The following is a 24758-nucleotide window of genomic DNA, read 5'->3' as shown; positions in this document are numbered from 1 at the left end:
AGTCTGACAGATGTTTTGACTGTATTTGGCATTTTTATTGTAGTGTAGTCTTTAAAGACCTAGGATAAGTGAATGTTTGATGATGCTGTGCATATGTCGCAGCATATCAGCTGTTCAAAGTAAAGCTACCTTTTGCAATTTACTAATGGCCATTGTTGATCACCACTGGTGTTCAAATGGCGTTGCAGATTAACTCAAGGCACCTATCACTATTAGTATCATCTTTGCTTTCTTGTATCACAGTCCTTTTGCGACTTCTATTTGCAGGTCTTTGTTTTCTGGGTTTTCTCCCGTCCTTTCGCCTTTCCTGAAGGAACTCGAGGTATGGCAGCGCTTCTTTTTCCAAGCTGATCCGCGCAGCGAGAGGGAGGTTAGCCTGAGAAACGATTGGCCCGAAGTTGCCTAGTGCTTTTCCAGAATAAAACATGCCGGTCCCGAAGTTCAGCATCTACACCGAGATGATTCAGTCACTAAATTCTCTCTTACAGACGAGTGTGTATATGCGTTTTTTTTTTGGGGGGGGGGGCGGGGAGCAAAAATCACAAACTGAAAGGGAAGGGCAACGTTCTATTTAGTTCAGCCGCCGCCATTTTCGTAATTTTTTTTCCTGCATCTTACTCTTAGGAGGCTTCTCTCCTTCCGCCTCCCCCCCCCACCCCCGGCCCCCTTTTCAAAACTGTTCAAACTGCCAACTGCCTGGCGGTTTTGCGCTTCCGCAGCGCCAGAGGACCCGCGGGGAGGGAGGGGGCGGTGAGAGTGGGGGCGGCTCGCACGCGCCGAGAGAGCGGTCGCCAGGTTACTCCGGTAAACAACCCCCGCAGCATGTCCCAGCTACAGTTTTTGGAGCTGCCCAAAGGAGTTTACTTGCCGGTAAGTGAGACTTTGAATGCTGCTCCTTGGACCTGCACTTCTTAGGAGGAGGCTTTGGGAATTCTTTCACCTCCCAGGACTTTTAAAAAGGAGTCTGAGTTTGTGGCGCTGGGATCTTTCATTAAAGCTTTATGCATCTATTGCTTTCATCAGTCCCACTGATTGTCTGTGGAGATTCTCAGTCATCCAGGTGATAGTTGTCTCAAAGGTGCTTTTCCAAAAGGCAAACAAAAACCAGTCCAGTTGCCTTTTGAAAAAGCACCTTTGAGACAAGACTCGTTGAAATTAAAAGTTTGCTTTTGAACAGTCATTTTAAGAGTTATCTCCAGGCTGGTATTTTTTTTTTGAAAAGGCAAAATATAAAATACTTTAGACTAAAGGAGCTGACTTTTCCATCATGTACTGATCTAATTTGTTTTTTCTAATTTAGCGAACAGAACAGGATTTTAAAGATATTGAAAGTCCTACCTCTTTGCTACTGTCTAAATTTGTACAACTCAAATAAAGAGCATTTGTCAGTGAAATGTTTGTCCTTTGAATAGCCCCCCCAAAAAAAAAAAAACAAAGCACACACCACCTTTTGGAAACTAGGGATATTATAGTTGCATAATGTGAACAAAATTCAGGAGAATGTGTCCTGTGCGTCAAGGTAATTAGCACATAAGGCAGCTTTCCCCTATAAGGCGATTCAGGTGATTCCCTGAATTTCCTTATAAGTAGTAATACCTGATAAATAACAAAGGTGGAATATAAATAAAATAATCTACAGAGTGTTAGCATCTGAAAATTCATTTGAGTTCCAGCTGCAAATTTGACAGCTACTGAGTTTAACTGATTTCTAAACTATGGTCTATTTTAAATATTTACAGTTGACCATAATTAATCCTGGTTTGTGGTACTGGAAAGAAGATTCTAGAACACTCGAATTTTCATGGTAAGGATTCAGTTGCCTCTCTGATTTTTACCTTTATTTTTAAATTTATCATGCTTTATACTGCTTCTAATTTATAAACCATGTAAATCAAGGTTCATTCTTCTCAATTTTGGTAGGATTATATCTTTATCACTAGACAAGCTGGTTGGTAAGAAAATTAGTAGTGGCACAGACTATTTTAAATTAGTCAAGCAATTATTTCCACATAATACATAGCACCCACCACTGCTCCTCTTATCTCCAGTCACCTGAGATAAGTGACTAGGACTGACTAAGCTGACTAGGACTTATGAGTGCTCAATCCAATCCATTTGAGATACTAATATGCAGAACATTCTACTAATTTCATTTTTAGTTATGAATTTTCTGCTCATACATAATTATTTGACTTTTTATATTGCAGTGCCCAGCTTAAGGAAGAACTTAAGGACAGTAAAGAGAAAAATAAGAAAGGCAAGACTATCCAATTTCAGGAGCTTGGAGCAAAGCCACTAGAAAGGTGATATTGTTTCAAAACCAACAAAAGTTTGGCTATCCAGCAATGATTTGTGGGTTTGGCAGTGGATGAGCCTCAATTAGGATGTGAGAGGTCCTGGGTTCAAATACTGAACAAGGACTGTCTGGTGTTGTTGGTGCAGAAGATTGTACTTTGGGGGATGATTATTGCCTAGAATAGAAATATATGGAAAATATTTCTGATATCTCAGATAGCAGATGAATTCCATTTTTTTGCCTGGTATCTTGAGCTGATCCAACTTGTAACAGATGCAATTTGGACAAATAATCTTGATATAGGGGAATGTATGTGATCTTGCTCTGAGTGGATTTATACCTGTAGTGATTAAAAATGTTATGTTGGCTAATAAATAAAACTTGTCTATAACTTTGGCTGTGAATTCAAATTATTTTTCCCTCTTGAAGGAAAAAAGGGTTCCATCAGAAGTCATGGTTATAAAAAAAATAGACTGTATAGAGATGGATAGGCTAACAATGAAAATAAAATAGAAGATTCAATTTATTATGGCCTGGTATGCCTGGTATGAGTGGTTTAGAAATAAAAAGAAAATAAAATGGCAATTAGGAAAAGAATGAGGGAATATGTAAATATACCATGGAGAAGATTGAGATGTAAGGATAAAAGATATTGATTTATAGTAAGAGTAAGATGTAATGGTAAAGGAATAAGTAAATACATATACTGAAAAATGTGAAGAGATGCAAAAGATGTCTTGATGTTAATAGCAATGTATAAAGTTCTTGCATCCATTTCTCAAAAGGAGAGCAATAGCCTCATTTTCATATTATAGATAGTATTACATTAATGTGATCCATTGTACTCTTCTTTAGAACTTTACTGCCAGAGAAATTCTACTGAATTGAGAGACAAGGTGAAAAAACCCTGATGTTGGGCTGCCATTGATCATGTGCCTTAATATATATAAAATGCTTCTAGCAATTCCAATCTTTGAGTTGATTATTGATCATAGCCCCTTAGAGTGAATAGATCTGATATTTTTAAACCCATGTTTTGACCTTTGGAAAGCATATAAAAGTTAAAGCACCTGTTTATCTCTCTCTTACATGCACGCAAACATGCAATTTCTTCAGATTTTTGTGGGGTAAGGTGGGGCAAAATAGGTGGCATAAGCTTCTGTGAAGGAAAGCACAAAAGCAATATGTGATCTTCTAGGTTGAAAAATATTACCCACATCTGGAGTAAACTAAATTCAGAAAAAGACACTGTTGGGTAGATAAAAAACAGGAAAAATTTAAAACTTTGTATGATTTTTAGTGGTTCAAGATTTATCTATCTTTCCTTTCTATGCTAATGATCAGTAACTTTGTTTTACTCCATTTTCATTGATGCAAAGAGTTCTACAACTAAATAATGAGAACTGGGCCATACATTATAAGCAAGTTTGCATAAATAGGATATGAATTGAAACGGAGAAACTAGCCTCAGACTTTTTTCACTTTTTGTAATCTATTCCAATACTAACTCAGTTTTCTATGTACCTGAATTATGTAGAACTGTTGTGTGTGTTTTGCCTTTAGATACAGTAGGTACAACAAAGCCTTATTTTTTTTAAACTGTAGGTCAGGTCCTCATTATTTTCGAAATCTGTTTACCTTGAGTGTTTCTTCTGGAGAAGACAAATCCCCTCGGCCAACCAAGAGAGCACAGTCTGAACTTATAACTCTAGAAGATGTTAAGTGTGAGTAAGGGAATGCTAACTTTGAATCACTGGGCTTTGAAACTAGGTTAGGCTTGGAAACAAAGCCAGGCTAAGCCAGTTTGTATTTGGATGGAAACTGTTTAGAAATTCCAAGGCCATAGACTGAACTGGCAAGTTGAAAAAACATTCTGAACAAAGGCAGTGATAAATCACTAATATATACTACAGTTGCTCAGAAAACTCCATGGATATGACCATATACACCTCAGAAGTTGAACCTAAATTGAAGAGTTTTGTCGTCTTGTTAACACTATTCACTATTCCACTCATTTTGTTGCTATATCTGAAATCAGGTGTGGGCTGCTACGGAGAACTCATAGCTAATGTTATAGCTGGTTTGGAGAACCAGCAAATCCCACCCTGGTGGCCAGCCCCACCTGCCCCTCCCCTCCCAGGAGTCTCTACATGACCTGTTTTGGATGCCAAGAAAGTGCAGGGCCTTCAAGAAGGCTCAGGGAGGGGGGAAATGGGACTCCCAGAAGCTCTGTTTCCAGCCTCTGGAGAGCCTCTGGAGCCCAAGGGAGACCATTTTCAGTTTCCCAGAGGCTCAAGGAAAGTCTCCGGAGCCTGGGGAGGGCAACCTCCCACCACCACCGTGGTGCGGGAGGCCGACTAGGCCGTGCCCACCATGGCCACACCCACCCAGCAACAGGGCAGAGAACCAGTTGATGAAATTTTTGAAGCCCACCCCTATCTGAAATGGTTTGAAATATTTTTTGTTTATATTACTTCTGTAGAAATGCTGTCCTCTATTTAAAAAGATGGTTGCCCATTTCTGTGCAGTGGCAAAAATGCAGAGATCAGAAGTTCAACTGAAAGATGCCTGCCCTGCAATAATTATGATTAAAGAGCATAAGAGTACCAGAGGATAAAAGAAAACTACTCTGTTTTACATACTGCTTTATCTGCTTCTTCACAGATTTTTCAGTATCATTATGGTTTTACTTGTTTTTATGATTGGGTTTCATAAAGTTTTATGATTTTATGGTTTTATGATTGGGTTTCATATCCTTTCATAAAGCAGATTCACGGAAAGCTTGGGATTAATAAGTAGAATATGAACATTCCTTAATTAATGATAATGCTTTCCTTAAATACTTCGTTTCTTTTCTCCTGCGAGGAATCAAGGTAAGATTGAATTGTTACACATATTTAACTTCCCTGATTTTTCTTAATGAAAATTTTAATTCTCAAAAATCATATAAGGCAGTTCCCCCAGAATTTTACATTTGAAAATGTTAGGGAAAACAGTGTGTCTTTATATTCCAAATTGATATATTTCATTTTTAAAAAATAGAAAGGATAAGGCACAATTTTATTATTTCATTAGATATTTTCTTTTTTTAAAGAAAGAATTGTACCTTTCATTATCATGTGTACCAGAAATAGGCATTTATAATAAAAGTAACTTGGTCCAAAGGATAGAAGTTCAGCCTTAAACCTAGTTCAAATTTCAATTTACTTGTAAAGGTTTTTGATTTGGGAGTAGTTATTTCCAGGACTGTCCACCTTGGAAAATAATTCAGAAATGCTTTGAAAATCATCCAAACAGAATCTTTATTTATTAAAACAAATGATTTTTTTCCCAAGCTTCCAAGTGATTTGGAGAAGAAAGATGCTCCTATTTTAATGACCTTACTGCAGTTCATCCAAATATTTTAGGAACTGTGAAGTGTCCCTAGCCATGATTTTTTCAAAGCTTATTTTTTCAGTGTTTTGAGGAAGTAAAATAGGTAGATTGTCCTGAGTTGTTATGAAGGAAGGGTTGGATATAGTAAAAAAAAAGCCAAACACCAATTTATATAAGCCACCTTTCTATTAAGATTTTAATTGCCTTGGTGCCTGGATATGATGATATGTGTAATTTGACATATCTGAAGGAGATGAGGTTCATCCCGGGTGCAATTTTGGGGGGTGTTTGGGCAAGATACCAATTCCTGCCCTATAGATCAGATCATTCTGTATTGCTCTAATACTGTAATAAACTGACTTTACCCTATAGATTTTATCATCTTTGTGTATGTATCTGTGTTCTTTATAAATGATGCAGCTTTCCGTCCCATTTAAATTTTTTCATTGGTTTAAAGAAGGCAGGTAAACAGTGACATTGTGCTAGAAAATCAGGTCCAAAATGCTCTGAGCATTAGATTGGGTTACTTACAAAATGAAGGACCTTGGTTAGTGCTCTCAAATTTCTGCTTCTTGCAAAGTGGAGGTCCTTGGTGGATGCTTCCAAATTTCTGCTACAGATTTCGCACTTGGAAAGGTTGGATTAAGCAGATTGGCTCATTATACTTTTCTTTCCTTGTGAATATTTTCAGATGCTGCTTTATTTCTGGCACATGAAGATGATTCCATTCACGTTTCTTCTTTCTCCTTAGTTATGAGGTACATATTGAGTGTTTCTGTTACATGATGTGTTTTCATTTAAGAGCAAATCAAGAAGTTGTAAGTTAAAGAAAATTGGTTCATTCACCAATGCTTGATCCAACCATTCATCATCTCCCACAATGCCTGGACCAGTCAGGAAGCACATAGATTTAATAATTGGATGGCAAGACCCTCTCAACTTTTTTAAGATCAGTAGAATTAAACATTTTCCAGATAATCTACCCAGAACTTGTCTCTCAATTCCATAGACTTATATTGCCAGGGTACATCTCAGAATGGATCTAAGCAACTTTATCCAACTGATGCCTTCAACATTGCTCACAGTGGTGCTGCAGATATTTCTCTGGTCTCACTTTACCCAGGAAGAAGTGCATTGTTGGGTACCTATAAGCATGATAAGAATAGAAAAATAATTGTTTTGTTTCCCTTATTTTGGCAAAAAACTCTCACTGATGCTTACTTAGGTTTGTTCTTCATCTTTCGCTAACATCCCTCAAAATGTCTTCAGGAGTTAATTTCCATTTTAATCTCCAGGTGGTATTTTGAAAACCAGGAAGCTCCTAAGATCTCAAGATAAGAAACTGCCTAGAGGTGTTGGGAGTCAAGTTGGTTATACATTTAACCACAAAATAACACCCTGAGTTGGCACAACTGGATCCAAGACCATTGTTGCTTTTTTATTCTAAGAAGTGATTAAGGTCTTATTTGAACCAAGCATCTTCTTCTATAGCTGTATCTTCTACAGCTGTGTATGATTGAACAACTGATTACTAACACTTTGCCACTATCCCTCCAAGCTACCTGATCAGCAACACTCCAGTCTGGCTCCTGGCCAGATTGATAACAGAGTGTCCCAGGAGTATCCCAGGAGACCATTGTGAAGGCTCTCTCTCTTTCCCTCTCTCACTGTCCCTCCCTCTCTCCCTCTCCCTCCCCCCCCCTCTCTAAATGGAAGGATAGATAGGAAAAATGGCCCTCTCCCCAAAAGATATTAAGATGAAAAAACTTTCCCCTTTATCATCAGCAAACATATCAATACTGGAAAATTTATTGCTGTCTATTAAATACAAATAGGTCTTAATTCTATATCTCACCTCATTTTCTATAAAACCCTCTTTAAATATTCATCTCCCCTTATTGATCAACAGATATCTAGTAAAAAACAATAAAATTGGAAATATTCTAAATTTTTAAACCCCCTTTCCGTTTACTCTACATCCCTTCATCCCTCTCTTAACAATTAAACATTACAAAAAATAATGGTGTTGAAAGCTATTAAACATTAATTTATTCAATTTAAACATTACCAGAATAACCCCTTATTTAAATATTCAAAAAATGATAGCATAAATGTTACAAACTAATCCATTGCATCATTGAATATTTCTAAAATAGTAACAATTCAATCTGAAAATCCCAGCCATTCTTAAGTCCTGTGGATACATTCTACCTCTTGTTGTTTATAGCCTCTTTGCCTTTTTTCCTGAAGTTCATTATATTTATCCAAATCCATTCATAATTTTTATTAAGTAATTCCAGTACATCTCTTATACTTCAATATAACAGGATAGCCCACATTACTTTTAAAATATATTATTTTTATGTACTTTTGGATTTTAAATATTCATGCAGTTCCACTTGCAAATCCAGTATTTTGATCTCTTTTTTGTAATTTTTAAGTCCATCTGAAAGACCATTTTGATTGTCTTCAAAGGAATTTGTTCATCTTCAGTAGCAACTTTAAGTTCCGGTACAGAGTTGAAAAGCTGAAGCACTTCATATGCCCACAAATCAAACATTTCCTTTAAAGTTGCTGTCATATGCTTTAGTATTAGATCTTCAAAGTCTTGTTTGCAAAATGTAAACAAAACGGACTTTTCCCACAAGAGAGGATCTAATTAATTTCAGTCTTTCTTTAAATCAGTTTCACAAAGGCTTAGTTAGCATTTGAACTCTTTAAACTCTAAAGTACTTTGCTGTATATTGCCAGTTACAAAAAACATCTTACAAAACTAATAAGACTTAGTTTCTTTTCTTTTGAAACAGATTGAAGGAAAACTCAACCAGCAACTTGTAGGTTTGCAGTTCTGAAGGTTTATCAGTCTTAAAGAAGCTGTACAAAAAATAGATTGGAAAGAGATTAAGAAGATGAGATTTCATGAAACCTTAAGTCCATGAAAAGCTGAATTTATAGCTCAGAGCATGATGGAACCCATGACTCTCAAGTGATGGCCAACGGCTGCAGAGGCATCAATTTCTGCTGTGTGTTCACAAAAATCAGTTGTTGAGGAATGCCTATGAGCAACCTTCAGGTCTCTCTTTGTTCCAGAGAGAATTCTGGCAGATTGGACTTCACATCCAACTGCTATTTGGCTGTAATGCTCCTGCAATTTGCATGGAGCAGGAAAATGTGCCTTGTCTAACTAGAAACTCTCTGCAAGAGAAAGAGATCTTTAAAGGTGTTTAAAAAAGTATTTTGACTGATCAACATGTTTTGGACATGTAATAGCAAACTGCTATCTACAGTGATTTTGGAAAAAAAGACTTGTTAACATGAGTTGAAACTAGGGTTGTATAGGAAACAAATTAGACTGATGGGTTTGCTTTGGTTTGGCATCAGTATTTCGGGCGCATGTATATCAGCTGGCAGTTGGGCTCCTTTTGACATAAATATAGCTTCATTCATTCATTCATTCATTCATTCAATTTAGATGGCTGCCTATCTCAAATTCATTACTCTAGACAGCTAGTAAAAGTTAGAAATACAGTCAAACATAATAAAAAGAACATTCACATAACCAGCATAAATAACATGGATAAAAAACAGAATCAACATAACCATTGCATAGCCTATGTCCCACATCTAGATCCCAAGCTTGTTGACAAAACCAGTCCTTAAGGCCTTAGAAAAGGAGCAGGGCAAATCTCAACACTGACCTGTCAGGCAGGGGTGGTGGTGTGATGTAAAGAAAAGGGCTCTTCCCTCTTTTCACCTCTCTGCTGCCTTCTGGACCAGTCAATACTGGCATTATTTTTAGACAAGAACCTTTAGCTCTTCTTAAAGACCAGTAAACCTGTACTTAAACAGTTTTAAATATATAGGCAGGAGAAATGGTACTATCTCTGCTTTACTGGGCAATCCCAACCCCACCGTGGAGGAGGCACTTTACTAAGAACTCTAACCTATCCACAGATCAGACACAGCACTTGTATCTGAACCAATGGGCAATGAAGTCCAAAGTCTTCAGCCACCCAGTATACCTGTCAGATGCTCTGAGATGAGCCAACACACCTTATTGGGGTGGCACAGTAGAACAAGAAAGTTCATTTCACTACATGGCCCTTTTAGCAGTTGTCAGGTGTTTTGATTTTACTTTTGAACAAGGGTTAAGTGCTGTTCCAGAGAGTAGTGAACATATGATTAAAAACAGTTTTAGATGATGGGGTAGGGCTGTTACAAGGGAAAGATCCCTCTTTCTTGCAATTACTGCATCCATCAGATGTTTCTAAAACTTATTAAATATTGAAATTTTCCATAAGAGTGCTTAAACTCAGATTTAAATATAGCCCCCACCCCAACCCCAAGGACTCTGGAGTGTGCTCCCCCTCTACAGCAGGTGTCAGCAATCTTTCAGGCTGGCTGACAGGTGCCGGCAATGGGAATCCAGTTCTTCCAATAGGCACCCAATTGCACAATTGTACGCTGAATTGTACTTCGGGGGGGGTGCACGAAGAGAGGCTCAGCCAATCTCATTGTACACATGTTGTACTCTGGCAATAAAGGTAATAATAATAAGACGTGATCATTGATTTGATGGGGAAGTCAGCTTGTCCCTAACTTCTCTTGCCATTTCTCTGAGCCCTGACAGCCTGGGGACCTGTTGTCAGGTCTGGCAGTTGTGGCAGGAGAAGTATATAGAGAGATTTCTTTCTTCACTAGGTAATTGATTGCATGGAACTGCTCCATAGAACTTAGATGCAGTGGGTGGGGGAGAACTTATTTTGAAAGAATTGGACTCTCCTATCCCTGAAAGCAGAATAGCTCTGGAAGGTAGTATTCAGAGCCAGAAGGAAGGCGATTGCCTTCAGAAGCCCAAAACATCCAATGGGAGCTGGATAGATCCCTGACTGATGCTGCCATCAACCATATTGCACACAGAGATGTCAAAGTTTGTTTCAGGAGAAGAGGGAAAACATCTCTTTAACACGACCAGAAAAAGGCAAATGAAAGATGCATCCATAGTGGACTTAGGATGAATCAAAGGCAACAGATAAATTTAACCATGGTTAGCAGGGTTTCTTTGTGCCATGGTTACCACAATGTAAACATGAGCTCTTAGTTTCACTATTCACTATTCCTTCTACTATTCTCTTCTTGCATTCTGGGTTGCAGCTATCCATAAGTTATGGACATCATCTGGTGAGCTATAGATATAGCCTGTTGCTGCTCATTATGACCTTGGTAATTTGCCATAACTTTTTTTAGTGAATGAGAATACTAGCTTTAGTCATGACCATACCACATACAGTATTGCTAGTGGTGAGGACAGGCAGTATACTGCAAGGAGAGCACAGGCCAGTTTTATCCCCAAATGTACTGTATTTAGGCTATTATGTGCAAGCTAGGCTCTTTAATCTAGATATTATTTTGCAAGCTAGCACATTCTTCTTGCCTCTATTCCATCAGATAGACGGTCTATGCAATGTATAGTCACCTGCTTACGACTGCTAAATTCAAGACAGATTCAAATTTCTATTTTAAAAATCTCTTCTTAATAATTGGAATGTGGTACCAACTTTTGGAAGAGCTTTGAAGGTTGCATCTCAGTCTTTAGGCAAGGCAGATTTTTGATGAGCAGGAGTGATGCTGGACGAAGAAACAATAAGGGCCGAGAGATATATTAGACTGGAAGAGCAGGGCAGAAAGTTGAAAGTAAGGGTGTGCTTATGCTGAATTTAGGATCATGGAGAGAGCAAGTATGGAGATTTTAAGAACTGTCAAGTGATTTGAAAAGTGTTTTGGATATACACATTGGATGTTTTGTATCCTTGCCCAAATAACTAAATTGGTGAAATTAAAAGGTATGATATGAAAGAGGATGGTAAAATCATTGCTCCTGAAGCAAAAGTTATTTCCCAAATCATAGTACCCTGTTCCAAGTAAAAATTTCTTTTGACTTTTAATTTTAATTTTGTGACTTTTAATTTTGTTCTAGGTGTAAGCAGTTGGATGATTTCCTCATGGCTTTGTTGTACTATATTTCTTTTTATCTGGAAAAAATAAACCTGGAGATGAAACCCAAGTCTTTTATGGGGTAACTACTTTTATGTTTTCCTAAGCAGACTCCCATAACCACATTATGTACATAATATTGTATGGTAAAGTCTTGGTACTAAGGCAAAGGTATTCTCTTTCTTCAGACTTTGTGCACTTGGAGGATTTGCTGGTTTAATCTTTGCTAGACTGTGCAAAGAGCTTTCCCCATCAACGGAAGGTCTAGCATTTGGCGACCAGTTTGCCCAGAATACAATGATCTTGTCCCATTTTACAAATCTGCATGTATTTCTCAATGTCAAAGATTCCAAATTCTGTAGCAAGAATGTAGATTTAGGTCAAAGTGAACATTTAAATCAATTTATAGGAGCAAGGACTTTCTAAGTGTAAATTAGTTAATTCTTTCCTGAGAAAATCAGCTTGAAAAACAAGTTTCTAGCGCTTTGTGAATCTGAAATATCTGCTGAAGTCAGAGAAAAGGCAAAGATAAATTTTACTCATCAAATTGGCTCCAGTGGCTCCAGTAATATTGCTTTATGACCGGGGGAAATAGCAAGTAGTACATAGTAATGTAGGTTACAGAACAGACTCTTCTTAGCCCACAATTTGATAATCTTGTAATTAATTTTTATTTTTTTTAGCATGATTATAAAGACCTGCCTTGTTTAGGGAGGGATGGCCAGGGCTCAGTGCTTAAAGGAATACATGATATTAGGAAGCTCTCTATTTCAATGCTCTGCAGTGCCAATATCTTATTATGTGGGAAAGATGTATTAATTCAAGAGAAGACAAAAAAATTAATTAATTCCAGTCAGAGAAGGCAAAAGAATATGGACAACAGTGCTATGAAATAGTTCATATAATAGACAGAATAGGTAAATGCTTTCAGCTTCCCATGCCTTCATGATCTCATTCTTTCCTCAGCTATTTGTAGTAACCTCTTAATGGTCTACCTATCTTTTGGTCCTTTTTAGGTTTCTTCTACCATAACTTTGAAAATTGATATGGTTTGCCCAAACCTGGTTTAAAGCTGGCCAAAGCAGTATCTGTATCTGAATATGTATTTCTAGTGTACAAACTGAAATAACTACAGGTAGTCCTCAACTTATGCCCACAATTGAGCCTAAAATTAATGTTTCTAAGTGAGACATTTGTTAAGTGAGTTTTGCTCCATTTTCCAAGTGAATAACAGCCATGTAAGTTAGTTACATGACTGTTAAGTGAATCTGGCTTCCCCATTAACTTTGCTTGTCAGAAAGACACAAAAGGTGATTACATGATCCTGGGACACTGCAACCATCATAAATATAAGTGAGTTGCCAAATGTCTGAATATTGATCTCGTGACCATGGGGATGCTTCCATGGTCATAAGTGTGAAAAATAATCATAAGTCACTTTTTTCAGTGCTGTTGTAACTTCGAACAATCTCTACATGAAGTAAGTCAAGGGCTACCTGTAATAATGACTGGCTGTTTCCCTGAAATATTCAATATTAAACTTAAAGCAAGGCTGAAAGTCCTCCAGCTCATGTACCTATGTCTAACTCTGGGCTTCCAACTTTAAGATGCACAAACAGAAATAATTCTGGATACCAAACAGTGTTCCTAAGCTACCATTACAAGAAGTCAATTTATTGTTGAATGTTAGGGGATTATCTTAGACTTTAGCTTATATAAAACAGAATCAGTTTCTGTCACAGAAGTGGTGAACACTGTTCAGAGCAATATATCTTTTTCTCTACAGTGTGCTGCATGTGCAGAGACAGAAAAAAGTATCAAAAAGTGATGAAAAGAAAATGTGTCAGAAAAGGAGAGAATGGGTAGCTGAACTCACCTTTTGCTTGTTCTATCAGACCTATCTAACAATATGCATTCAGTTTTGTATAGATACTTTCAAGAAAATGTTCCCCAGAACAGAAATAAATTAAAAAATCCTTTAATTTTTGTATTTTTTGTCAAAACAGAAAGCCCAGCATCCTAGAAAAAAAAGAAATGAAAGAAATCCAAATAAAGCTAGCAGTGACCAAAAAGCACCTTGCTGAAATGTACTGTATCCTTATCCTTGGACTGGGAATGTCTGATCAGCATCACATGGCTTGTGGAAAGTAAGGAAATGATTGTGCCTAAAAAATTTTTTTCTCTGATTCCAAATGGACATTTTCTTATACTGCCCATCAGAAGACCTGTGCTTATTCTGTCTTTTGTTCACGAATATTTTTGTGTGTGGAAAGAAAGAAAAAAGTGATAAGACAGTGCACAAGGGTTATAAATTACCTCCATCACCACATTTCATGAATGTGTGTGGATAACTGTATGCTGAACTGTTTCCCTGGATATACTTTCTGAATTAATCTTCTAAATGTGATGTCATGTTATGATCTAAATTTGATGTCATGTCATATACACTGAGTATAAATGGCTATAGGCAATAGAGAATTGAAGGCAGATAAACTATTTTCTGAGTAGAAATAGGGATGGTAAAGAGACAAAATAACAGTAGGCAGTTTTGTTAACCAAGAAGTAAAGTCTCAGTTTTTGGGACCCTTACTAGGAAATATGCACAGCCAACCGATGTGGGTTGTCATAAATTTAGTTTATTTATTAATACTAGCTCGGTACCCATGCTTCGCTATGAAACTGTTTAAATATACAGGCAGCTTAGTTTTGGGGGAGGAAAATAAGGGGGGGAAATTCTGCCTCTGCCTACCAGCATCCATCAATATTCATCTGGCTAGTGTCCTATCAGAGTGTGAGAGAGTTGAGGGCTGATTGGAAACTGAAACAGAATTTGTTCTGTGAGCAAGAAGGAGACAGCAAGGAGCCTGGGCTGTGGCTTAGCTCAATTGTTCTGTAGTAAAGCTGCTTGGTTCTGTGAAACTTCAACTGAAACTCCTCTGCTTGTGTTTTTGGAACAGATTTCAGGTGGGGAGGGGGAGTAGAACTCCTTAGCATCAGAGCGTGTTAATAATAATATATGAAATACTAATGCTCTGATGGTCATTTTGAAAAATCCTTTCTTAGTGAGCACCTAGAAGCCAAGAGGAACATACATCCCAAATTTCAAGTTTGTAGGCTTTACAGTTCTAGAGATTTTGTGATGATGCGTGGGTGGTATTTCTCTCTTACATACACGCACACGCACACACACACACACACACACACACACACACACACACACATACATAGATACACACACACACACACACACACATATATATGATTCAAAAATTCAAAAGAAAATGGTAGAAAAGGTAAGGGAGGGAAAAGGGAAAGGGAAAGTGTGGGAAAAGGGGGAAAAAGAAAGAAAAGACGACTTCCAATTCCCTTTGGTGCAGTACAATAACATAATAATATTAGACCTTTTTTACTTTTTACTTTTACATAGTAGTATAAACTAGTCATTTCTATACACAACAAACCTAATTGGGTAAGATGCATAGCCAAAGTTTCATTTTTTCCACCTCGAGCACAAAGTCCAGAAGCAGTTTCCAAGTAGACACAAGTTGTCTAGGTTGTTCATACTCTTCATATGTATCAGACTGAAAAAAACAAAAGTCTCTTTTAAGTCACATTCAACTTCTGCTAATTGAATACAATACAATTCTTGGCTGGGATATGGGATTGATTTGCCATTATCTTCTTCCAAGACAGTCTCTTTGATTCCCAATACAGCCTACAGAACTGTGATCTCCTGTTGGTCTCCCAATTAAGTACTAAACAGGTCCAATTCAGCTGAACTTTCTGAGATTAGCCAAAGTTGGCTAGGTGCTGCTTCCCCACCTACTGGGATTGTGCATATTGCATTTCTATTACAGGTAGTCCTTGACTTACAACAGTTTACTTACTGACCATTCAAAGTCAATATGGCACTGAAAAAAATGACTTATGACCAGGGGTGGGCTTCAAATAATTTAACAACAGGTTCTCTGCCTGATCACTGAGTGGGCGTGGCCATGGCTATGGTGGGTGTGGCCTAGTCAGCCTCCTGCACCACCCTGGGAATGAAAATGGGCCTCAGAGGGCCCATTTCGCCCTCCCTGGGCTCCGGAAGCTCTCTGGAGGCCAGAAATAGGCCTGTTTCCAGCCTTCTGGAGCATCCGGGAGGCCCATTTTTCATTCTCCCCGAGCCTCCGCACGGCCCCTACACTTACCTGTGATCCAAAACAGGCTGCATGGGGAGTCCTGAGAGTGGTGGCGGACGGTGGGTGGGGCCAACCAGTCATCAGAACTACTTGTTCACCGAACCAGATGTAAAATTAACATCCGGTTCGGCCAGATCGGCGCGAACCTGCTGAAGCCCACCCCTGCTTATGACCATTTTTCACTCTTATGATCGCTGCAGCATCCCTACGGTCATGTGATTTACATTTGGATTCTTGACAACTGACTCCCATTTATGACGGTTGCCGTGTCCCAGGGTCACGTGATCACCTTTTGAAACCTTACAAGCAAAGTCAATGGGAAAGCCAGATTCACTTAACAACTGTGTAACTAACTAAACAATTGCAGTGATTCATTTAACGAATGTAGCAAGAAAAATCGTAAAATGGGGCAAAACTCACTTAACAGATTTCTTATTCAGCAACATAAATTTGGGGCTCAATTGTAGTAAGTTGAGGACTACTTGTATCTGCCTAAGCAAAAACAAAAAACAAAAAAATTTCAGCAAATGTACATCGCCACCCATCTTACTGAATCTGGCTCTGGACAGCATATCACCAGCAACAATGTGTGTTTAGCTATAGCCTCATTTGCACTTAATTACAGCATAAATGTAGGCTTATCCCTTAATTCTGCTTTCACCTGGTCCCAACCCATGAATGAAACATACTTTAGACTTCCTTAGATGACCTCCTCCTTTTTCTTCATACCATTCAAAAGCTGCTTCAGCATTTGTGAAATCATTACCTGGGAGGAAAAACAGATGAGAGATTGCAAATAGCAAATCAAGTTAGGACAATTTTCCACCTGCTCAAGGGTGTGGACTAGCACTGGGGCTTGGTACTGGGAAAAGGCCCTTTCATTAGTTTCCTTAACTTTTATGAATGTCTGGAAAATATTTAACCTGAACTTAATTATTCAAGCCATGATGTGCTATTTTAAATAATACATGAGATGTAATACTTCTGAAAGAACTTCTGTGTTATCGCTCAGCAACTATTTTCTGAAAGGTCACAATGAGAAAATTATCACTGCCTATATATTCTACATGTTATTTTTCATAAATCTCACCATTTATAGTTCATTTCCCTTCCTTCCCCACTGGTTTAGGTATATCTAACACTTAACTCCAGGATAATCTTTTGTGACTATCTTGAAGTGGATTCGTGTCCATGAAAACTTATAGATGTGTTAATCTTTAAAGTACTAATGGTTGCTTCATTTTTACTAAAAGAGGGTAAAAATGAAAGCATACTCTGAACTAAGCTCCTTTCTAATGCATTCACATGCATTTTTCCTTCTCTTATTAAGATTAGTCTGGCAGGAAAGATAACCTCTGAGCCAGTGTAAGCCTGGGGCAGAAATCAAATGTTGTCAGCAAGGCCAATGACAGCAGAAAGACCAAGGAGAGCAGTAGAGGACACACGGGAAAGCATCAAAAAACAAAACAAAACAAAAATACTCTCCAAGACAAAGTGATAAAAGACAAAGATTCAAGGGCATATTATAGATAACAGATAACAGATAATCAGAGTTGGAAGGGACCTTATCGGTAATCTAGTCCAACCCCCCCCCCCCAAAAGCGGGTGATCCTTTACCATTTCTGACAAATGGCAGTCCAATCTCTTCTTGAAAATTTCAAGCCTACAGGTGCTTTGGAAAATCCTCTCTCTGGCAGCCCCTCAAATATTGGAAGACTGGTATCATGTCTCCCCTGGTCCTTCTCTTCACTAGATTAGCCATGCCCGGTTCTTCATATGTTTTAGTCTCCAGTCCCCTAATCATCCTGGTTGCTCTTCTCTGTACTTTTTCTAGAGTCTCAACATTTTTTTTATAATGTGGTGACCAAAACTGGATGCAGTACTCTAGGTGTGGTCTTACTAAGGCTTTATAGAGTGTTATTAGTACCTTACTTGGTCTCGATTGTATCCCTCTGTTAATGCAACTTAGGGTTGCATTAGGTTTTTTTGGCTGCTGCTGTACACTGCTGGCTCATATTTAGCTGGTTGTCCACTAAGACTCCAAGATCCCTCTCACACTGGTATTGAGCCTGGTTTCACCCAGTCTATATGTGTACCTATCTTCTTGGGTGTTAGCTATTCCTACCAGTTTAGTATCATCTGCAAATTTGGCATGTTCCCCTTCTATTCCCTCATTTAAGTCGTTAATGAAGATATTGAAGAGTACAGGGCCTAAGATGGAATCTTGTGGCACCCCACTGCTTACTTCCCTCCATGTAGACTTAGACACATTAAGGACGACTCGTTGAGTACGGTTTGTCAGCCAGTTGCAAGTCCATTTAGTGGTGGTGCTATCTATTCCACTTTTTTCTAGCTTACTAAGAAGTAGGTTGTGGTCTACTTTATTAAATGCCTTGCTGAAATCTAAATATATTATGTCCACAGTATTTTGCTGGTCTACTAATTTAGTCACTATGCTGAAGAATGAAATAAGATTGGTTTGGCATGATCTGTTTTTAACAAACCCATGCTGACTGCTAATATTACTTTACTTGTTTCTAGATGTTGGTAGATCTGTTTTTTTATTATCTTTTCCAGTATCTTCCCAGGTATTGATATTAGGCTGATTGGTCTATAGTTTCCTGAGTTTGTTTTTTTTTCCCTTGATGATGGGAACCACATCAGCTCTTTTGTGAAAGATATGGTGCAGTGGCTCTAAGATGACCTCCACCAGCTCCTTTAGAACTCTGGGATGTAATCCATCAGGCCCCGGTGATTTGTGTTCATCAAGATCAGACAGGTGTTCTCTTACTATTTTTTTTGCTTATTTTAACTTTTATTTCTGGTCTGTCTTTTACAGTTATGTTTTTGGTGGGTTGAGCTATAGTTTCTTTTTGCTTGAAGACTGAGAATTAGAAATAGTATGCAGGCGTCCTGAGCAGCATTTTTCTCGCAAGATTGAATTTGGGTTGGTCACCAGGACCAGAGATACTCTTTTACTCTTTTGAGCTTTTGAACTGATGCTGGAGCCCAGTATGAGTCTGAAAACTCAGAAGAGTAAATCTCTATCCCAGTGATTGACTCAAATTCTATCTTGCATCATTATCATTCATGGATATTTTTCCTTTATGTAGAAGGAATTCTACCTATTTCCTTATCTGGACCTTCTATCATTTATTCCCAAAGACAAGGATGAGCAACCTTACAATTTTTTGCACAGTGAGGACGACCTATTGGGTGAAATCACATTGCACATATGGGTATGGCTATCTTAGGGGGATTTGGGGATTTTCTTTGTTGTTTTACCCATGATTTGCTGACTTTAGATTTTAAAACTGCAGTATTCATGTGTTTCCCACATGAACTGATATAAATCTGTGTTGTTACTTTTCAGTAATTATGGTTAAAGAGGCCTCTTTGGTCTGCAAACCTTGACTTTCAGGATTGCATATAACCCAGATCGCTGATTGCTCATTTTTTGTCTATACGTCTACTCATCTATCTGTCTACTATGGATCGTTTTGTCCTTTTTTGTCTAGGCTGCTATAAGAAATTTATGGCCAACAGCTTTGCTGATCCTGTCTTGTTGAATTGCCAAGGGATAGAATAAGGGTTAGAAGACCCATTTTAAGTGTCCAAATTGCTTGTTGCACACAAACTGCAAGATGAGATGGCAGAATGAACAGTTCCATTTCATATTTTAAATGGAACTTAATCTTAATCTTAATTTAATCTTCCTTCTCATCACTACGGTGGTAGTGATGAGAAGGAAGATTTTAACTCAGTTCATGCCTAGTATGTTAGCATCCCCATTCTGTTCTCCCAAATATGGTCTTAGAATTCTTAGCAATGGCAATGCCCTCTGGGGAATTCTGAGAGTTGAAGTCCATGTCTCTAAGGGACCCTGGGGAAGTTATGTTAGGATTCTTCAGTGGTGTTTTTATCTGCAGCAAGGATATGTGAATGTGTATTTAGATAGGAGACTAAAGCAATGCTATTTAGTTTTGTCACCTTAAGATTTCATGATCTCACTGCACTATTGTTTGTGCTACATGTGTGAACTGGTCTAGAATGAGAAATCTGCTTGATTATTTGTGAGAGGCACCACAGCAAATTTGCAAAGCCAAACTAGGTGTGGTGTTGAAAGCTTCATAGAACATAGTTTCAGCTGTCAGAAACAATGAAGGAGTTGAATTTTAAACAACAATATTAATACATTTTCCACATCAAAATGTGGGAAACTCAGCGCTAGTTAGTGGTTATAATTAAGGTAACTGAATGGGAAATACTGTTGGGAGTTCTCTGCAAGTGAAAGGAACTGAACCTGTTCCTTTCAGCAACCTCTCTTCCCAATAATTTTATTCTAATCAGGGTCTCATCCAACACTGAAGCCCTTTCCAGAGCATTCAGTGCTATTTTCCATGTACCATTTTTTTGTAAAAAAAAACAAACCAGATCCCATTCTATTCCCCCCCCCATACATTGTATAACTAGTTATTTGTAAATATACAAAATGGATGCCACACCTTTTACTTGTAAGTATTACCCAGGTGTACATTCAGCAACATTGGATTAAGCCAGCCTCATTGCTTGCGGTTGGGGAGTGTTCTTCCTTTTCTTGATTAGGCTGAAAAATCCATGCTGACTCAATGGAAACCCAACCCAGTGCTATTCATGCAAGAAGCTACATGAGTAAGGTTGTTTAGTGACCCAGCTGGAAAGTCTAGCTCTGAAGAATGGATTTCAGGGATTTAATTATTTCTGCACCCCAATCCATTCCCACCACATAGTTACAGAAAGGGAAAAATTAAAAGTGAAGGGCGACTTGAAATAAATCACCTGAGGAAGTAAGGGATCTTTGTAGTGGTCTGATGGGTAACACAAAGGTGCTGTTCAAAAGGCAATTGGACTTCCCTGATATTTTTCCTTGAAAATGTTTTACTTCTCATCTTGGATGAGAAGCGAAACGTTATGAAGGAAAAAAAACCAAGAAAGTCCAGTTTCCTTTTAGTCAGCAGCTTTTGGACAACCATGATCTGGATGATTGAGAATCTCCATAGGTGTCTGATGGGTAAAGGAAAAGTTACAGTATGTAAAGCCTAGAATAAATCTTAAAAAATATTAAGATAGAAACAATATTTTAGAATAATTTCTCTCTCCCCCCAAAAAAATCTTTGTTTCATATCTTTGTTTCATATCTTTGTGCAGGGGCTGTTTACATTTGCATATGACAATCAAAACTTTATCTTGCTTTCAGATGTAACAATGCAGTAGATACCATATTACAGGTGGTCCTTTTGTTGAATGACCCTTCAAACTTACGATGGTGCTGAATGAGTAGTAGTAATGACTGGCTGTCATACTTATGGTCACTGCAGCATCCCAATGGCCATTTATGACCTTCTTTGCCAGCTTCCTTCAAGCAAAATCAATGGGGAAGTTGGCAGAAGATCACAAATGGTGGCATGGTGTCCTCACTTGGTAACTCAATGATTCGCTTAATGATGGCAACTGGGAGTGCCAGAATTTCCATTGCTAAGTAGTGCAGTCATGTGACATCATGCTTTACAACTGTGTTGTTTTGTGATGGAATTTCTGGGACCAATTGCTGTCATTGAAGATTTCATAAAAGAAACACTTACCGTATGTAATATACTCTTGTACAAGGCAATTGCAGAAAATTGAGAGGGTTTTATGGTTAATACTTTGCTATTTCTTTTCCTTGTTTTAGAAAGAAAATATCATCATCTCGGAAAGACAGGGAATTCTTTGAGGTAAGTAGGGGCTAACATTCACCCTAAGATAAAATTAATTGTATCTAAATTTTGTGTGATTATATTGGGGGGCGGGGGGAGTCAGATGGACCAGGTTTTGAGCTGTAATATATCACATATGTCACCAGAAAGTCAGTGAAAAATAAAAGCTATTCATGACCAACATGTCCTAAACTTAAAAAGAAGTTTTTACTAGTTTCTATATGCTGAAAAGACTAAAAATGCAATCCTCCCTATGTTCATTCAATATAATTGTAATTTTTATTTGTAAATGTACTTTAAGTAGAAAAAGAGTTATATTCCTGTTTGCTTTTAGTGCTTGTACAACTTTGCATCCTACGTAGCTTTTGTGACATTCAGACAAAAGAATCTCAAGGAAATCCAGCAAGAAGTTGGTAGATTGCTCCGGTCAAATATGTTCAATTCTGCTTTAAGAGAGAGATCCAAATCTAAGGAAATGAAAACGGATATTACCAAAGAATTGATGAAAGCCACATTTGCCTTTCGCAAGTAAGTCTTCAATTCTATTTCTCTCTGATCCAACCTACCATTTTTTCAATTTTAATAGGAAGAGATTATAACAGAAATTAAATATGTTATAGCTAGAGTTTCATACATGCATACTTGCTCACACAAGCATAACATTTCAGTCTTCATATTTTAGATTGGTTTTTGTTTATTTTTATAAATTTAGGCACATGTTTGCTTAAATATCCTTTCTTTAACTTACACTTTCTTCAAAGTTGTAAAACTACATCAGGGATTGGAGGGAGATATCATGTCAGCTAACCACTATATACTTGTCACACCCAGTTTTTCCAAATTCATATTGAACTATATTGAAATTTGTTCCAGGGTAGAAAAAATATGCTTTGCTCTTGTTAGTTGAATGTGACAATGTTACCATGTCTGACTCCAATGTTCTTAGGGAAAAAAATATTTGCCTTCTTATTTAACAACTCCCATTATTACTTTTTTCTGATGTTGCTATTTTTTGTTCTTAAAGGAGAACAGATGTTAAGCAGCCAGCCATAAGAAGTGTCATGGATCAGCGATCACCAGTGCTTAGTACTTTGCTGCCTCTGCCTAAAGACAGTGCTCAATATCTGTTTCAGGATCATTATCTTCGTCCCAGCAAAACTGCCCCACGTTACATCCCAGAAAACCTACCAGAGTTGTTTTCTATTGTGTCACCCTCCAAGTAAGAAATAACTTCAGTATCACACATTATGTAGCGTCAACCTGTTTATTTAATTTTATTTAACATATTTATATATCTACCTATGTGTTTCTGGGCAACATACCAGTACAACATAGTACAAGAAAACTCCATGCCATAACAAACTAAAAATAGTCAAAAATAAATAAAGTAAACATATAAAATAAACAAATAAAATCCAAGAAAGCGGGAAAAGAAACACACACAGGCTCTCATATTCTAATGTTCTTATCAACTACACCATTGTTTGTAACCTTGTTTAGATCCCTTAGGTGGCTATATTTTTATTTATTCAATCCAGTTTTCAATTGTGATGAAACAAATCTTACAAAGTTTTACCAATCCTATTTGAGTGATGACAAGATTATTGTTGTCTCTCTAGTACCTAATTAACTTGCTTTATTTTCATATACGTTTATAGTTGCTTTTACTACATTTACAGTTGCTTTCCTCCAATGAGTTGAAGATTGCATATTGAGCTCTTGAGTGTGTTTAATATCCCTGTCTTTTCTCCTGCAACAGGATTGGTATTATTGGATCTCAACGCACCAAGTTTGTCCCTCATACACTTTTACCAATTGGGAGCACAGAGGATGAGAAGGAAAATGGGGAGACTCTCGAAAGAAGTGTCTCTTCAGTATTGTCAAAGGAAATAACCACAGGCTCTGGTAGGGCTGTTCAAAGCGGTGCCAGTCACCAATCTCTGGTGATTTCACGGGCTACGACTGAAGGAGACTATGTTGAAAATTCCCAGTGATACATGCTAGCATGGGGGATACAATGCCCATGTATTAAATCTCTTGGCAATTTTCTAATTAGCTTTTGATTTTATCCATTACTTATGCCTGAGAAAATATGGCAAGTTTAATACTATTAAGTGTCAAAGTGCTGCCCCAAATAATAAATGAAAAATCCTCATGAGGACAAATACTATAAACACTTTTGGTTTGTACCAGTTTAACTGCTATAGATATTCAGCCAAAAATGCTGGGAATGTAAACTAGCTTTAAGTATTTGTAATTCAAATATCTGAAGGTATTTCTAGTCATATATGAATTATTTATGACTAATAAAGCAGTTTAAACTGGAAATTTGGATACTCATATAGACTAAGTTTGTAAATTATGTCTGTTAAACAATGGTTTGATTTAGTCCAACTGACTCCATTGCTTGAGTTCAGTACAACACAATCAGATACATTTAAAATTTCTGTTGACAGATTGGTTTTATGTTAGATCATTCAATGGAATGTATTGTATAATTAATAAAGCAGTATGGTTTTCAAACAGGTAAAAGTATATTAAAATCATAAGAGAAATAGGCACAAATATACCTACTTTAAGAGTATACCTACTTTAGATAAAACTGCTACTTAATGTGGAGGAAGGGACTGGACAGCCCCTTGTCTGGAATAGTATAGGGTCTCCTGCCTGAGCATGGGGTTGGATTAGAAGACCCTCAACATCCCTTCTAACTCTGTTATTCTGTTCTGTTGTGTTCAATATAAATGTAGCAAGACACTCTTTTATTGAGTGGATGTTCAAAACCTATGATATTGTAACCAAGGAGTCTTTGCCTTGCATTTTACAAATCCCTGAAAGAAGTAAAATATGGATTTATTTAAAATATGGAAGATCAGCTGGAACATTATTTGCAGATATAGTGCCCCTTGTTGGCTCCTATCTGCTGCTTTTGGCATGCTAAAGGCAGCTAAATGGCAATCATAGACATGATCTGACAGTTATTCCTACATTACTCAGATTCTATGGATGGCGATTTTGTTTGTGTGCTTGCTTAATCTTGTAGTTAATTTTATCCTAGACTAATTTCAAACCCCAGAGTTAGAAGGGGGGCATTAGGTAATGACATTTTAATCACGGAATCTAAATTATCTGTACTGATTATTTTAGAGATCAAAGTGTTATATGAAAACAGAG

At 37.6% G+C, this 24758-nt stretch overlaps 1 protein-coding gene across 2 annotated transcripts; it reads left to right on the top strand.

Annotated features, from left to right (window-relative positions):
- The first annotated feature begins 241 nt into the window (after positions 1-241).
- On the top strand, positions 242-23912 carry PPP1R36 (protein phosphatase 1 regulatory subunit 36). Of its 2 annotated transcripts, XM_026698615.2 has the most exons (11): positions 242-870; positions 1740-1804; positions 2208-2303; positions 3902-4020; positions 6363-6429; positions 11649-11747; positions 13672-13812; positions 21560-21602; positions 21919-22112; positions 22609-22803; positions 23344-23912. In XM_026698615.2, the coding sequence occupies exons 1-11, from the start codon at positions 823-825 to the stop codon at positions 23576-23578; spliced, it is 1302 nt and encodes a 433-aa protein (XP_026554400.1). In that variant the 5' UTR covers positions 242-822; the 3' UTR covers positions 23579-23912. The 2 variants fall into 2 exon arrangements, with proteins under 2 accessions (XP_026554400.1, XP_087778431.1); XM_087922305.1 differs by lacking the exon at positions 2208-2303 and having other exon boundaries at positions 304-870.
- The last annotated feature ends 846 nt before the right edge of the window (positions 23913-24758 follow it).

This window comes from Pseudonaja textilis, chromosome 1, assembly GCF_049901715.1.
Source record: "Pseudonaja textilis isolate UNSWEBS1 chromosome 1, rPseTex1.2, whole genome shotgun sequence".
Classification (NCBI taxonomy): domain Eukaryota; kingdom Metazoa; phylum Chordata; class Lepidosauria; order Squamata; family Elapidae; genus Pseudonaja; species Pseudonaja textilis.
This window is presented reverse-complemented; position numbering and strand designations above follow the sequence as displayed.

What these genes read in the sequence shown, in the direction of transcription:
- PPP1R36 (XM_026698615.2), top strand. Translation starts at nt 823, where the DNA reads ATGTCCCAGCTACAGTTTTTGGAGCTGCCCAAAGGAGTTTACTTGCCG. An exon ending in CCAAAGGAGTTTACTTGCCG is followed by an intron (nt 871 to 1,739) that starts GTAAGTGAGACT and finishes AAATATTTACAG; the next exon opens with TTGACCATAATTAATCCTGG. An exon ending in GCCACATTTGCCTTTCGCAA is followed by an intron (nt 22,113 to 22,608) that starts GTAAGTCTTCAA and finishes TTGTTCTTAAAG; the next exon opens with GAGAACAGATGTTAAGCAGC.